At 37.3% G+C, this 16,644-nt stretch overlaps 1 protein-coding gene across 1 annotated transcript; it reads right to left on the bottom strand.

The window, feature by feature from the left end:
- Positions 1 to 249: 249 nt before the first annotated feature.
- On the bottom strand, positions 250 to 4,714 carry LOC117206687. Its single transcript, XM_033446228.1, has 14 exons — positions 4,563 to 4,714; positions 4,226 to 4,413; positions 3,915 to 4,140; positions 3,662 to 3,853; positions 3,396 to 3,526; positions 3,083 to 3,326; positions 2,823 to 3,002; positions 2,572 to 2,693; positions 2,298 to 2,493; positions 1,795 to 1,980; positions 1,556 to 1,710; positions 1,220 to 1,457; positions 969 to 1,145; positions 250 to 869 (listed from the first exon to the last, which is right to left on the bottom strand). Exons 1-14 carry the CDS (start codon positions 4,612 to 4,614, stop codon positions 733 to 735), a joined length of 2,424 nt encoding a protein of 807 aa, XP_033302119.1. The 5' UTR covers positions 4,615 to 4,714; the 3' UTR covers positions 250 to 732.
- Positions 4,715 to 16,644: the final 11,930 nt, after the last annotated feature.

Genomic DNA, 16,644 nt, shown 5'->3' on the forward strand with positions numbered 1-16,644 from the left:
TCGATCGATGCATACGTAGTTAAAAAGATCGTAAATATTCTCGACAAGCAATTAACGCCGATTATCATGGATTTTATTACAACATCTGTTATATACGATATGATATCCAGGTAGTAAAAGGAGGGTGTGTCCAGAATTTGATATTATTTTACCCAAAATCGCTATGAAATACGATCTTTTTCCGGTCTTATATTTACCAGGGTTTACATTAAACGACGTATTCTATCACTTATTCATAGATACCATTTATTTTTTTTTTTTTTTTTTTAATATATCAAGAAGCATACGCAAGATGAAAAACTCATATTACTGCAAATAATTTTGTTTTCGAAAGTATAAAATTGTCGTGCAATTTTACTATTTTGCATTCAAATCGATTTTTGGTTCACACGACCGTTCACATGACGTAACGCATATTGAAGTTTGGCAAGTAAACGAGATAATTGGGGTGGGCGTAACCGTGACGGAACGTGAAGGGTGGTCGAAACATCGAATTGTTTCCTAAAGCAGGATAATTAACGAAAGTAGCATGCAGTTTCCCAGCGCCATATGTAAGCGTGTTGGTACATCATATGGGTCTATTTATCAATATGTACATTGTGCATACTGCATTTGATCCCATCACTAATGAAAACCTATTGTTTATCGATATTTTGCAATGTCTTGGTAAATTTAAAACCTACTTACTTCTATAATAGATAATAATTGCACAAATTTTACTGGTGTTTATTATCAAACACCGTATCCTCTGTTTCTCTTGTACGTCACGCCTAGGTATCCAATTATACCGACGAGAATAATACCTCCGACAATACCACCTACTATGGCTCCAACATTACTATCAGTTGACTCATTATTGGCACAGTTCACTGAAAAGATATCTCTAGTACCTTTCTGACGTTATACAGATATTTAAGAGTAATGATAAATTTCAATTATAGAACCGATAAAATTGACGTTCGTTTTACCTGATCTTGAAGTAATATTTCTCGCCTTATTGAACGCGATCAAAGAAACTTTGCTGATAGTTATGACGACATTTTGAGCATTCACCGAAGTTTTATCGGAGCATTTGTACACATTGTTTAGAGGAGTGGAGAATATGTCGATGTTTTCCGTTATGACATTTATATATGAACCGGTAGCTACGAGCAAACTAGCATTAACATAATATACTATAATAATATAAAACTTCTTACAGCACATTTCGAAACCTTACCGTTAGCTCCAGGAAAATTATAATCATCTAAGTAAATAGACAGGTTCATAGACCGAATGAAATAATTTGAACTGTCGTTCACAAAATTAAACGTAACCTTATTTTCTTTGTTCTCGTACTGGGAATTAGCTTTTGGATTCTCAGTCCAAATTAAATTCATTATAGATTTTTCATTCTCGCACGTGCCATTTACATTTACTTGCTTTCCAATCGGTACTATCAAAGCCGTTTGGTTCGTCTACAGAGTGTACAAGATTAATTTCATACCAAGCATGAATATTATTAGAACGAAGTGTGTATCGTGATGAAAATAGTTTAGATTCGAAAGATACGTACTGTAGATGTATTTTTTATTGTGTAAGGTACTTTTATAGAAATCGACATATTAGCTGCGATGCAAGACACATTTTCCTTATTTGTCACTACGTAAGAATAGCCTGTTACAGAAGGTATAGGTGTATCTTCGCCTGAGTTGGTAGAACACTCTGTCACTAAAAAAACGAAAGCATTTTTATTGTATTTGGAAGAATTTGCAATCTTTTAAGTACAATTTGACGCGATTAATATTAATTTACCTGTTTTCGAGCTAAGGTATCTGTCGGTGTTGAATGCGATAAATGTAACATTGGTTATTTTTAAGTAGATATCATCGACCTTTATTTCGTGAATAAGACTTGCGCAATTATAAAGTCCGTTATTCCCAGATGCCGAAAACAGATCCTGCATATTATATGACTCCCCCTGTATAGCTGTTGTTTTATCTAAAATTATTATTACGATGCGTTAATCGTGAAATAGGATTACAAAATATAAGAGCGCATGGATTTTGTGATATATAGACTGCGAATTCTTATGTAAATTCATATTTATAAGAATGTAATTAAGAAATTAGAACCTCGGTAAAAAATTGTTTTATCTACCAAATATCACAGAAAGCACTATATTTTGGATATCTTATATATTTTTTCGTACTGTGCGCGTTCTATGCAATTTTGCATTTTCAATCCTCCTATAGATACATAAAAATCCGCAGTTTAGTGATACGCGAATGATTCCTAAACATAGTGGCACAACATACCATCTTTATTATAATACACGGTGGCCGCTACTTGATAAACGAAGAAGTTAGTCTCATTTTTACCAATATGAAATGTAATTGTATTCATCGTATTATTTTTGTCTGATTCTGACCAGCTTAGTGTCATTTCAGAAGATTTATTACCGCAATTACCGCTAACAACAGCTGTAGATGGGACGTTTAGTGTTCTATTATTCTGTAAAATGTAGCATATGAGTCGATGTTGCTGTAACAGTAGCAGACCAAAAGCATATCACATGTTTTAGAAATTTACATTTTTGTACAGTACTGTTGCGTCAATCGACATTCTCGCCAAGGTGCAAGGTATACCAGTATCATTTCGCCGTACAATATACGTGAAGTCACGTTCAAAATATGCACTTCTACAGTCGGTTACTGAAATATTCAGATTTAGTTTCATTTTTGTAACCAATTGCATGTTACGTGTGCGTGTAACCAATTTTTTCATCAATCGCTTGAAGCATCATGTTAGATTTGTCTCGGTTGATGGTGAAAATATTTTACCTTGTTTCGATGCGAAATCTTGTTGGGCATCGAAGGCGACTAAGAGAACATTGCGCATGGTTACGGTAATTCCTCCTATCGTCGTAAATACTTTTTCAGGGCAGCTATGGATTCCATTTTTGGCGGGTGCGGAAAAGAGATTCTTAAATGGCGCAACCATCTGAATGACTTCACCTGCGTCTAACGGATTTATCATGTTTTAGCATAAATAATAAAAAAAAAACAGATATTTTTAATGGTGCGGTAATTTATACGCATACTCTGAGCATCATTAAAATGCGTCTTATCTATAAAAATGTTAGCAGTAATCACAGAAACGTGGCTGTCTATATCGTCTCTCTGTGAATGAAGTACAAGTGTATTTGTTTTCTCATTTGCAAATGTCGATTCAGTTTTCGACACTTCTGGGTTCCAGTTTAATATCATAATAGAAGTTCCCCTTGAAGAGTCACACGTTCCGGAAACATTAAGTGTGGTTGGAACTTCTATAATCGCAGTATCGTACTAAAGAAACGTAATTAATTTATATAAAAGTATTCTAACTTAAGAGATGTTTCATATCTCAATTCTTACTTGCGTATCGTTCTTTCTGTATGGTATCTTCAAAGAAATTGACATTTTTGCTAATGTACATATGATGCTGTTTTTATCCCTTAAAACGTAAGGAAACGTTGGAGTTTGTTTTTCGCCGGAGCATTGATCTCCTACAAAACGATAAATGTTTATTAGATTTCCCATTCTTCCATACTCCGATTATTATTATTCTATTATTAGGTCCTAATAAAATAACACGTAATATCTATTACAAATCGTACAAAGATAACATAGATATAATTTACCTTTGGGCGCAGAAATATCGCTGTTATTATAAAATTCGATTAAAAAAACGTCTTTTATTTTTATTGTTGCGTTACCAACTTTCACTTCCTCTTCTTTGCCGCACTTATAAATTCCATCCGTAACGGATGTAACGAATAAACGAAGATCGGTATCTGATGTTGCGTTAAACGGATCGCCTAAAGTATACGTTTCTAAAAAAATTATGGAGTATAAGATGTGGCGTAGAAAGAGGTATTTAGCACTAAATTTTACCCTTTGAATTAATAGAATTATCTTCTTTTGGGTATATTTTTGGGTATATATTGAGACCGATAGAAAAAAGCGAGAAATTTTCCTGGTCGTTGATAAATGTAAATTTAATTGTGTTTTCTTTGTCAGTGTTAGTTTCATTCCAAATTAGTTTCATTTCTGATATTACAGATGAACAATGACCACCGACTATAGCGTTGACTGGAACACTTAAGCTTTTATTGGGTTTCTGTAATGACAATTTTAATGCATCATATTGATTTACTCATAACCATTATACGCAATATAAAAAATATATCATATTTAGATCATACATTATACGGGATCGTAACGATAATTGACATATTTGCCAAAATACACGGCACTGTTGTTATCGTGTTACGTACGACGTACGAAAAATCCCTTTCTGTTAGTAGTTTCCTTTCCTCGATATTCATCACATTTCTGTTTTCTAATCTCGATGCCAATTCTTGTCCATTAATGTTCTGAGAGAACGCTGAAACTTTTTATAACGTGATACACATTAAACCACTTTTATATACATTTATATACACGTCGTTAGCTTTAAATTTAATAATAAAAATTATTTTTGTATTTAACACTTAACAAATTATAAGCAATTGCGACATTAAATACATTATATGATCTTACTGATAACGATTAAGGTAGATAAAAATAACAATCCCAATTGTCGTCGATTCATATTTCTTTCACAATTATATACTGTCTTATTCGATTCTGATAATTTTAATTACTCGCGACTTTAAATATTCCACAAGATAATTTGATTTTATGGTAAACAGGTTGAAAGTGAAAGAAAACGTATATGCTAGTGAATATAAAGGAATCAGCTTATCCCTACTCTTAAACATACATGTATCAATGTTATCGCTTATTTTCTGATAGACCGAGATAATACACGTTTCATTCGATATTTTCATTCGCCAATATATTTTTATAATTCACTACAGCGACGTATTATTACCTCAAGGACAATATCTAGAACGCATGCTTCTCCCTAGTTTTGTCTAGAACTTTCATAATGTTTATATTTCAATTAATTTGACTAATTTCCTCACGCTGTACCTTATCATATGTAACATTAGTCGATCGATAACTACGATAAAAATTATCTAATTACATAGTTCTCATACCGCTGCTACGAAGAAGCAAATCAATAATGGTAGATAACAACGAACTCGACAAAACTAAACTAGGAACTGATCGAAAAACTAAAATAAATAACAGGAAACAATTAACGGTAAAGTGATCGATATATGTGCATTTTTGGAATGTCGGTTGCAACCGATACCTCTTATCACGGTTTTCCGTTTCTGTATCACGATAAAGCCGTCGCTATCGATTCATACGTACAGTGGTTAACCGTAAGCATCAGCGAACAATATAATGCCTCGAACTCTCCCCTGATTTTTGTAGTTCGTGGGTGGTTGCGATTTTGACGAACGCCCTTCATGTGTTCGACGTGGGCGTAAGAACCGAGTGAAATTGAAAAAGAACGTGGCAAGCGTGACAAAAATTGGACAGGATGTGGTTGCACGCGCCCACGACAATCCACATTAACCGTGTATTAAGCAAAGGCAACCCTTCGCTCTCTTTTACCCGTTATTGTTCCTGGCAGCTGCCTAATTCACGGTTTCGCCTGATTTTTTCCTCCCTCTTTCTCCCTCTTTCTTTTCCTCTCTTCTCTCCAGACCACCGTTTCGCCAGTATACTACCAACTTGTACCAAGTTGATCGCGTTATTACATAGTTACGAACTCCGATAATCATACAAACGAATAATAAAAATGAATCCTCCGTTCATTTTCTGCAGCGGGGTCGCGTTATTCGCAGTATAATCAAAAAATCGCTAGATCGATGTTATTTACAGATAAGTCTTCTTTTCCGATATTCAACGCAGTCTGCTTTTCTCTATATACGTCCACGTCTGTGTAACGATACAGCCAGTGGAAATATCTGGAAAATTCTTCTGTTGAAATATCATTTAAAACAGCGATGGATCCGATGAGTCAGGTAATGTGGTGTTTTACACTTCGATAATCGTCATTTCATCTTTGCCGCGAAAATTGCTCATTGGTTCCGGTCAACTTCTTCCTCCTCTCGTAATTGAGGCTACGTAGTCATGAAAGATATTCGTTTCGAAAGCGGAACCAATTAAAAGCAGAATAAAAATTTTAAATGGTATTTCAAAAAGAAGAATGTTTCTGATGTTTCCAGCGGCTTTACAAACGTTGTCGTAAGCGTGCAGAGAGAAGGAAGGACGCTGTTAAACAGCGAATAGTAGAATTTTCTCTTGTAAATAACATTAGTCTGGAAGCTTTCTGAGCGTATTTTTCACATAAATAAGTGTTTTATTATTATTACACAGGACGCAATCGACTCTGTATATTGAAAAATGTCGACTCAAATTAAATCAAATTAATATGTATCCAACGATACTATATATACGTCGTTTTTTGATATTTTCTTACCAGGCACTAAAAAACCGGTAACTCTCTGTTTCGCGCAAAATAAAGTTATCCTTTGATCTTCCGCAAGAATTTACGACAGTATGCGCAATGGTCAATTTGGTACGACCAGATGTTAGTCGTTCCTCTGTTTGCCTCTTTTAGAATCCTAAGCGATCTCGTTTTCATGCCACGAAGAAAGGGAAACCGGCAAGCCCTTTCTACAACGATGTTTGTCCATCGGTAAACGACGTGGCCCGTTTCGTTCGTTAATAATAGCGGCAAAGAACGATCTTGTAACCGATCGTTGGCCGCGACCATTGGGCATTGTGCGCTGACTGTAATTTTCGTCACAGGGATTTTCCAAATTCGCCAAGTAACCACCGCTTTGCGGGGGAGCCGGTTACTCAGGCAACCTTCAGACCCAACCATTTTCAAGTCATTCAACCAGAGATGCACGCCACGTGTTTTCTGCAAGCTGCAAAGCGTTACGTCCACGGATTACTAATCGTCTCTGTGCGTCGAAATCAGAGTTAAAATACACGACGCATGTCAACGTTGCGTATAATCGCTATGCTATGGTGCATTCTTTCTTTATTTTCAATGTGTGTGTACCAGCATGCTTTCTTTTATGCGCTTAAAAGGATTAAGAATCACGCCAAACAGAGGGAGAGAGAGAGAGAGGAAATATAAACACAGAACGGAACGCAGATCGAACCGATAGAAATGTGCACGATGGCACGGCTAACCGTTCGAAGTTTATCCTGTAGTACTTTGGCGACATTTTCTGCGATAGTCGTTTCCTGTGGAGTTGTATCCACTAAATTTCAACAGATCGATCTTATCGATCGGTATTGCTCGATCGACCATCTGTCAAAGACACTCTTCAAGGGTTGCTAACCCTTTTCTGGACCTCTACTGGACTTTTACGGACGAGCGGTTACCCACAATGCGCTGTGAAAGGTGGACGAACAAAGGAAATGAACGGATACGTCGATTGCTCGATGCGTGACACGAATTTCCTCTATCGACGTGTCTGCACTTACCGTATGTTTTTGAGAGGCACCGCAAACATCAATTTCGCATCGATTATGTAATGTGCGAACAACAGCGTTATTTCTCAAGTGTTCGCTGGAAATTAGTCTATCGTTCTCCGTGCGTCTTTTAAACTCGATCAAATGATAAAACCTACATAAGATAAGAAAGAAACCGTGAAAAGAATGTCTACTTTCAATTTTTGATATTTTAGTATGATATTTAGATATTTTAGATAGAAACGTAATCTATATTAAAACTTTAATTTATTTCAATGACGAATTTATTCAACGAGTAGTGTAGAATATTCTATCAACGATATCTGCCTATTCTGGGAAAATCTTTCCGTTAGAGGATTTAGACACAACGTCAGTTTCCAATTACTTTACGTGTTAATGCTTTTCCTATAGTCCGAGTATGAACCGAAAAATATAAATCAAACCTGAAACATCGAACGCAAACCTCGTACAATTTCTCGATTAAGTCAGTCGTTTCTGTAACTTCGATTCGGTCGACGACGCGACACCACGTAACGGAAACGTAGAGAACACGTGCAGACGCGCGACTCCTTCTTTAGGAAGAACAGGATCATAGAAGGTATCGTTTAATCGCGACGATTGCTCCAGGTCGCGATACGTTTAACTCGCAGCATGCACAAGCGCGCCTCTATGTACGTGCACGCGCGATCGTCCACGCACGGTAACACGAGAGGAAGTTAAATTAACGAGTGGAGCTCCGCACGGAGCGGAGTTTGTTGCAGGAGGGAAGCAGCCCGCGTATCTCGGATATGCAAATTCGTAATAACGCTGTACGCCCGCGTATTACCGCGCGCGGATCCTCGACGCGGCATGCTCGTTGAAATTTACCGGAACGAAAGCCGCATCGGATAACGCTATTACGTTATACCCCACATTTTTCTTCCCTGCTACGATATCGGTTTCTGTACTTACGCCCTGTGCGTTCTCCAGCGATTATCCGACATTTTCTTTGCCAAATTCAGGCAACCCTAGCAAGAGTTCTGACTCGTACAGCTATTTCTCGTTTACTACGTTACAATGTTTCGACGCCTGTGAAAAATATTCGCATGTCAATTTATTAGTTTTATTATTATTATAACATTGACGTGCTAAATTTGATACGGCGAACATGAAACGTAAAACGCGACGAAACAACGCTTCATTGGGGAACGGGAGTATGCGATGCGACAAAAAAATGTAATCCTCGAACAACCCTTGTGTCGATAGCGGAATAGACATTTTTATTTGTCCTTTAATAATTGTTTACGCTCTTACGGATATATCGCAAAATCGCTCTGGATCTTACTCCTTTAAACACCTTTACATCGACGTGAGCTGTTATTTCGGTTGCTCATATAAGGGTTGAACTGTCAATGACACGCATCCCGATTAACCGCGCAGTTTTTAGCGAAACTGGAGGAAACGCGTAAATTCGATTTGAAGTTTGGCGCGTAACGCGCAAAGTGTATATTCTCCTTTGACCGCTCGCAATTACGCGGATATTAACTTGTGCGTTAACTAAATTTCCTCGAGTTACGAGCGTAACGCGTGAGATTAGCATACGAGTGTAAAAAAAACGCCGCAGTCCGGGGAAATCGAGCGAAACTTTTCGTTGGTTCACACGCGACAGGTGCGAACGCGCGAAACGAACGACGTCGTCGACGACGCGACGGTGCGACTTTACGCGCGAATTTTATGTTCCGTAAACAAGCTACTCTTGCAGAACCTTCCCCTTTGACGCTCGCGTGTGAAAATGACCAACGATTCCCAGTTCATCTTCGTTCTTCTTCTCCCTTTTTGTTCGTGCTACCGAACACAGTGGTTCAAACGCTTAACGCATTCGCTATTAGTACAATACGAATATTTACTTCTAGAGTTGCATCTTTTGTCTTCTTTTTTTTTTTTAGGAAAAATATTTCGCGTTAAGCAATTTTGAGCGCGAATTTTGAGATACGGTACGTCCGGTAGGAAATGACCGAGGGAATCCCTTGAAGACATTTCCGTTGGTATTTGCTTCCGGATTAAGGGACGACCGATGGGCACGTGTCTTTCCTGTCAGCGAAAAGGTTTCGCAAGGCGAACGTTTCTTCTTCGCGTTTTCGATCCGTCCGATTCGAAGAAATTTGAAAATTATTCACGCTCGAATTAATAAAATTTATATCGGACATTTGAAGGTAATCGCACCTTTGTCGCAAACTCCTGCGAATAAGATACTTTTCTAGATTTTCAGAACATGTTTCTGTTGAACGTGTGTTCCATGTAATGTCATTAATCCATCAAAGCTCACCGTTGTATCTTCTATACAATATTTCATTTGCAAGATTTTTCGATCAATTTTCGTTATCGAATTCCCCGTCCTCAACATTGTAGTTACGAAAAAGAGTCGCAACAAGTCCTTCTCCAATATCTTCCTCGTTATCATCCAGATTCTAGAATTTTATGAAATGTAAAAAATATTTATAAAATCAAACTGTATGGTTTGACTCTTAATAGGTTAACGAGCCACGCGTCGTGTAACGCAGGTCTGCGACACGAATATCCTTCGACAGGGTGTTCTTTGTGTAATCGTGGCCCATTATTTCCATGCTGGGGGCACGTGAACCATATGGCTCACGTGACCGTCGATGCACGCGTTCTCCAACTTCGATCGAGCTATCGAATTCACGAAATTTAAACTTTGCACGCGCGATCAGTTCCCCGTCCGCGCTTCGTTGGCTTCATGGGAAATAACATTAGCCGTCCAGTGTCCCTGACTGGGAACTTTTTTCCTTCTTCCCTGCAACCCCTCAAAGTATTCGTGTTCGTGTTCGCTATGATCGTGATCGGATACTCGGCTATTTTATATTCGTTTCCGATCGAATCTACGATTAAGTATTCAAATATTCCGTGATTGTTTCATACGATTTAACGTGCACTACGTTCGAATCGTCAACGCACCGCAATTAGCAATGGGTTCACCAAGCCGTGGCGCTAAATATGCATCAATCTGCACCGATCCGAGACTCGTTTTTTGTCGATCGTGTATCCTGTGCGACGTTGATGACACCGTGTCGACGTTATGCTAAGTTAAGATGGAAACGCGTTCGAACGAATTATCGCTCCAGCGAACGAGACGTCTGAAAATCGGAATGCACACGACGGATCATGAAAATATTCGAACGTGTATCGTAGAAATTTTGTACGAATGTATCAAGTTTGTTATACGAAACGTTTCGATATTTTATTAGCGCTGTAACTGAAACCCGATTATCATGATCATGTTCGTAAAATTCGAAACCAATCCGGAAATGTAGTATATGGAAGTTACAAACCATTCATTGTGAACATACATTCGGTAAATTAATCAGTATACAGCACGATTGGTGGTCTTAAATGTATAAGATAATATAATCAGTGCTAAAGATGATCTCACTAAATACGAGATTTATAAATACGATTATGATAATCAACTGTTCGAGTATTTTCAAGATTCACTGTGTACATACATACATTTCGTTGTTCTGACATGTTTGTCGAAACAACAATTCATGAAAACACGCATACATTGTAACTACAATCCTGCTTTCATTTTTATGCGTTTTTCGTTGACAAAAAGCCGTGTTCGACCGTTACAAGAACGGTATTCGTTCCAGAGAGCATTGTTCATTGTACAACTGCGTACACCTGCGCTTTACGATTGCTAAAAGCGGAAGAACTCCCCTGTGCATATGCTTCACCTGTGCTTTTCTATACTTTCACATGTGCACCATATCGGAGAAAGAGTGTTGATGCGTTTCTTAAATGACATTCTTTAGGAATACTTTCCTTCGAATTATCGTATATTACTCTTATTTTGGGGTGGACTACGTTGCGTTGTTTATAATTGTTTGCTTGAAATTGTACAATGGATTTCTCTATCCATAGCTACGTTTTAAGTATCGAAATTATTTATTCGCAATAAGCAAACTTAGTTTCGTTTATGAATATGCTTCGGCTGTAATTTTATGTTGCCGACAGTAGATGAGAATTGTATTCGTTCGATGGTAAAGTAGATTCCCCTTTTATGAACATCGAAAATGTCTAATACGATTTTATCGATTCAGGATAAACTGTTGTAGTATCTTCGAAAGTTTCAAGATTTTAGCTAGATGGCGCTCGAGTTGACCTTTCGCAATAACAACGCAGTAAAGGACCACCGCCATTAAACGATACTTTCAGTGGCACGACGTTACATCGATGATTCTTTCTCTCGTAATTCGAAGGTAAACGCTTACGTTTATACATTTTGTTTAAACCACGTAAGAACACTTTATGTAAGAATGATTATATCGTGAAGACGCGCCATAATCGACGAACATAATCCATCTCTTTGAACTTGAAAACGCAACAAGTATATTTGGTGGAATGTGTCACGAAAATCTTATTCGATACGACCGTACTTTATTTTCGTCTAAGTAATAATTCCTTAAATAATCCCTTTCAAGGACCTTAGTTTAGTTAGCGATACATTCGAGGCGATTCAACGTGATATCGATTACTTTATAAAAAGATTCAAGGCACACAATAAAGAAACAGTCGCACGAAACAGATAACAATATATATTCGTTTATCGCATTCAAGGGAATTTTAACGCTTATCTATCGTGTTTGATCAATCGTACGTCTAAACGACGATTTTATACAAAACTTTGTTAATCGTCGTCGATAGTTTCGTTTGAGGAAATGATAGAGTAATTTTACGGAAATTAGGAAAACGGAATGCCGGGTAAAAGCAAGCCGGCATGGCTCATAGTCTTTGCCGCCGATAAATTTATCATTTGCGTCTATTTACATCCGAATCGATAATCGACGCCGCGGGCGCGCCTCTTGCGGAGTATATGTGTATATATGTATAATGTATGTACATGTTTGATAGTGAACAGTGAGTATACATGTAACCAACGTATCCGTGTATTCGTACTGTGTCTGATTATTATTCGATACAGCTACGCAGTGTGCTATTCTCGCGAAAATTCGGGTCCAAACGCTTCCTCTCGTGAGTACAATTTAACCCTTTCGGGGCGTGTTTCTCTTTTAACAATGAACGTAATACATAATGTAACAACAGAAACTATAATTATTTAAAAAATACAGATTCTATTTTACAAAAAAATTTTATTTTAATACAGTTAATTTATTTTTGCTTGCATCAGCTCTTAGGTATAAGGATAGCGAATAATATGGTTTTTATCAATTATATTGGATATATTTATTAAGTTAACATACACAATTAAAAGAATAAAAGGCATGCATGTATGACGATATGCTTTAGAAACGGAAATAACATTGTGACTTTAATTAAGAAGGAAAATGATTCTTACCGACGATGGAAGAATTACTACTGTTAATACATAAGTTATATGTATACGTATAGATCTATACTATATGCATACTCTAATATTTTTCCATTGAATATCGTAGTCGAAATTTTTATATACAAATGAATGAAATTCCTAGAAAAAGAAACTATAAGTAAGGACCAAATTTTTCACAAAGAAGAAGATAAATTACATATAAGTCTGTAGAAAATTGTCTTCCCCGAGCATGCAAATTTTCGCAGTTTCCAGATATGTAGCTATACATATACTAAGCTTCTTGACAATTTTCAAACGAATGTACTGCAATATATTTCATTTTCAATTTTAAATTTTAAAAGACACATCCGATCGTAAGAATACTAGAATAGGTTCGTTCAAATAATATTTTTACCGTTCTCGCTTCCGAGAACGACGCTTTTCGTCACGAGGCCGCCAGGTGTCGTCATCTACGCAGTTATCATTCTACACGCGCACGTTATACGACCTCACGAAAAATCCTCTCGCCCTTTGACATCTGTTTCCTTTCGCCCCTTTGTGACAGACCAGTTACTTAGTTTCCCAGTTCTATTCTACGATTGCATTCAATCCACTTTCTTTTTGCCTGTCTCAACAAGATCGACAACTTCTTAGTACATCTTCTCATACGTCAGAGGCTTTAGATGACGACTTTTGTCCACGAGAGAGGTTAAAGCAACTGAAAATCGATTACAGAAAATTCCAAGATTCTGAAAATCGTATAAGTCTCTGTCAATACGATCTTCGCTTATCTTCATCCGAAATAACCGGTAATAAAACCTAAAGTTATTTACATTTTTATCCTCGTAGTAAAATTCTCAGCCTTCCACATAGACTTTCATTTAGTACTCGAACAACCGAACGAAAAACATGGTTTAGTAGTAAGATAACGAGCTAGAATCGACGGTATAGTTATTCGTGACTCAACTGTGTCGATGACTAGTATAGTTCGAACGTGTTTCGTGAGAGTTCTTTCTACTCGACTCGTATAGACTATGGACGGACGGTTTGTAAATCCGAGGCGTGAATCGTGAAGCGACTTTGAAACGGTAAGATATACCGTGTTTGGAGGAATTAAGCTAGCTCTATCTAGGAACGGTATCGGGCCACGCTTGTAAGCAAAGCTAGCTTATCGTGACCGGTTATAAAAGAACACAGATAAATGGTACGTGGAGAGAACACGGCCGACTTGGAGATCGCGGTCGACTCGGTCAAGCAGGGTCACCGCTTCCGCGACTGTCCTACACCAGCGACCGTGTGCGTAGGCTCCTGCATATGTATCGTTTCTTGTAGTCGGCTCAGGTACGCAATATTAGGTCCGTTTTGCTGCTTATCATTCGGCGGACCGTTCTGTCGGTTCGTTCTTGCCGAACACAGTGGCTTATGGAAATATTCGAACATTTCTGTCATCCTTTAGCGAGTATACTTTGGCTGTTACACGAAATCTATTGTCACGACGATAGCGCTCGAGTTTGAAATAAATCTGAAAATGTATTAGGTTATCCCGAAAGCTTCTTTCGTTTTATAAGAAAATAATAGATGCACGATATTTATTGTTTTATATGTGCATCTAATAATGAAAATCTAATACATAGAAGGTGCAAGATATTTAGTGCAATATACTGTATTGAAAATTATGAAAGTAACTAAACAGCCAATTATCCGTTATATTAATATCTCGATATCAAGTGGAACCATTTTGAACCATATGTGTAAAATATTTTTATATTTCTCTCGTATACTAATTTTCGAACGAATATGTATTTGCTATAAATATCTTGTAACTTCTGCGTACGTTTTCAGTTTGGTCTCAAATTTTACCAATATAATTACGGCAGTCAGCGTGTTTCATTGTAGTACCAATGGAATTTCCAAATGTTTCATGCAATACACACAACGTATGCATACAAGCTTCTTGCGATAAGTTTCTACTTTTCTGCGATAAATGTCCAAAAACGTGAATCACTGTATGTTTAACATCAAAGCGTAAAGAACGATGTTTACATGTGTTACACATTATACATATACGATACCACGAATGTATTAGACAATTTGTCCTCTCTCCAACTGTCCCTACTTCCGGTTCATACATAACAACGACCAACGAAGGCAGTTCGATTAGAAGAAATTCTCAATGCAACGTTTTATATTATAAAACGTGGAACGTCTTTATTGCTAAAAGTTTCGAAGTCATTTTACGCGCATCTAACAAAATAACAAAATTAACGCGTGCGAGTATCAATGGCTCGAGGAAACCGATAAGGCTCGTTTCCGTTGCAATCCCGCGTCCTATGGTTACGCAAATCCGATGGCCGACCCGGAAGAATCCAGCCAGCGAATTCGCGTTAGTTTTATCCGTAATAAAATTATATGCCGCTTAGGTAATGTGATTAACTGGATATCGATCGTGTAGTAGCGTCCGATGCTGTTCTCCTTGCAGTAGCTAAAATGTCTTGTCTAGCATCTTTTTATTTTTCAAGATATGTTGAACTATTTGAAGTCGTCTATGGTTTTTATCTTCTTTAAGTAAAATATTATTATACAAGATATTACGAAATAATCGATAAATATTTTGAATCGTACGAAGAGGAACGAAGGCGACACAACGACAATGATAAAACTTCGACTATTTTTCTTTTTCTACGTGGAGTTTAACTTTGCATTAATCGCGCGTATGTGCCTATTAAAATAATAAAAGAAAATTCTGTGCAGATTAGATTTTATTATACAACATCGCGTCCTTCGTAATTTGGCAATTGCAAATATCACACGTTAGTGAGTCGGATTCAGAAATTATACGAGGATAAGTAAATTTAGTGCGGCCAATCTTAAGTCTGCTTAATATTATTTATTATTTACGGTCGAGATCCGCAACGATCAAATCGTCGTTAAATAAAATCATTGTTAACTACGAATGCATTAATTAACGATAATACAGAAATTTTCCATTCCCTGTAACCAAAAAAAAAATAAAAAAAGAAGAATAGAGATTTTTACGAGGATGTGCGTTCAATCTCGACTTCGAAGTAAAAATCGATCCTACCATGGATACGATTTCTCTCGTCGTGATATTCTTTGCTCCGTTCGTTTTGTACGACTCGAGAAAGAAAATTTGGTCGATCGAGAAAACTGGCCAGCTTGGTCGTTAGTTCAAGGTCATCGTGTGCAGTTGGTTCACTGGCCTCGTCCCTGTGCCATATGGAGAACACGGGGAAACAAATTGTTATCAATTGTGGCGATAATTCGCCGTTGCAGCGCGTTCGCCACCAAATCGTCGCCCTGTCATCCTGGTAGGACCCATTAAAACGCAATACACCGGAAGCATCCGAGCCATCGTGCAATCAGAAATTCTTGCTCGATTGAAAACCAACTATTCTATGCGCGAACGAATCTGGTAATCCAACAATTCTTTTATTCGCGCGGGTAGCTTCGACGATATTGTTCATTAAAATGTTCATCACGTTCGATTAAGTTTCACTATTTTATTCGTTCCGGTTTGGACTAGCATACGTACAGATTTTTGTGTAGATCATGTTTAATCCAACTACGATCCTTGAATATTTGTTATTCGTCTCGTTTCGACAAACAAAAGAATGGTTAATTAAAAAAATAAAAGACTAAGATCGACGCGAGACGATATTATATAACAATGATTCTTTATACGTTTAAAAAATCCGTGTCACTTTGATCGTTACTTGCGTTTTGTATATCTTCTTTAATAATTGCCGTTATTTTTGCGTCAGCTCTACTGTCGCGCTACTATACGTATAATTATTGCGTGCGATTGTATATAAAATAATTAAATAGATATCTAAAGTCCGCAATGCGTCCTGTATCGATAGTACAAGCACGTCATTTCGTACA

Source organism: Bombus bifarius, unplaced genomic scaffold, assembly GCF_011952205.1.
Source record: "Bombus bifarius isolate JDL3187 unplaced genomic scaffold, Bbif_JDL3187 scf7180000008008, whole genome shotgun sequence".
Taxonomy (NCBI): Eukaryota; Metazoa; Arthropoda; class Insecta; order Hymenoptera; family Apidae; genus Bombus; species Bombus bifarius.

Coding starts and splice junctions, on each gene's coding strand:
- LOC117206687 (XM_033446228.1), bottom strand. CDS start 4,614: ATGAATCGACGACAATTGGGATTGTTATTTTTATCTACCTTAATCGTT. Junction 3,327..3,395: donor ACAGAAAGAACGATACGCAA/GTAAGAATTGAG, acceptor ACGTTTCTTTAG/TACGATACTGCGATTATAGA. Junction 1,711..1,794: donor ATACCTTAGCTCGAAAACAG/GTAAATTAATAT, acceptor TCGTTTTTTTAG/TGACAGAGTGTTCTACCAAC.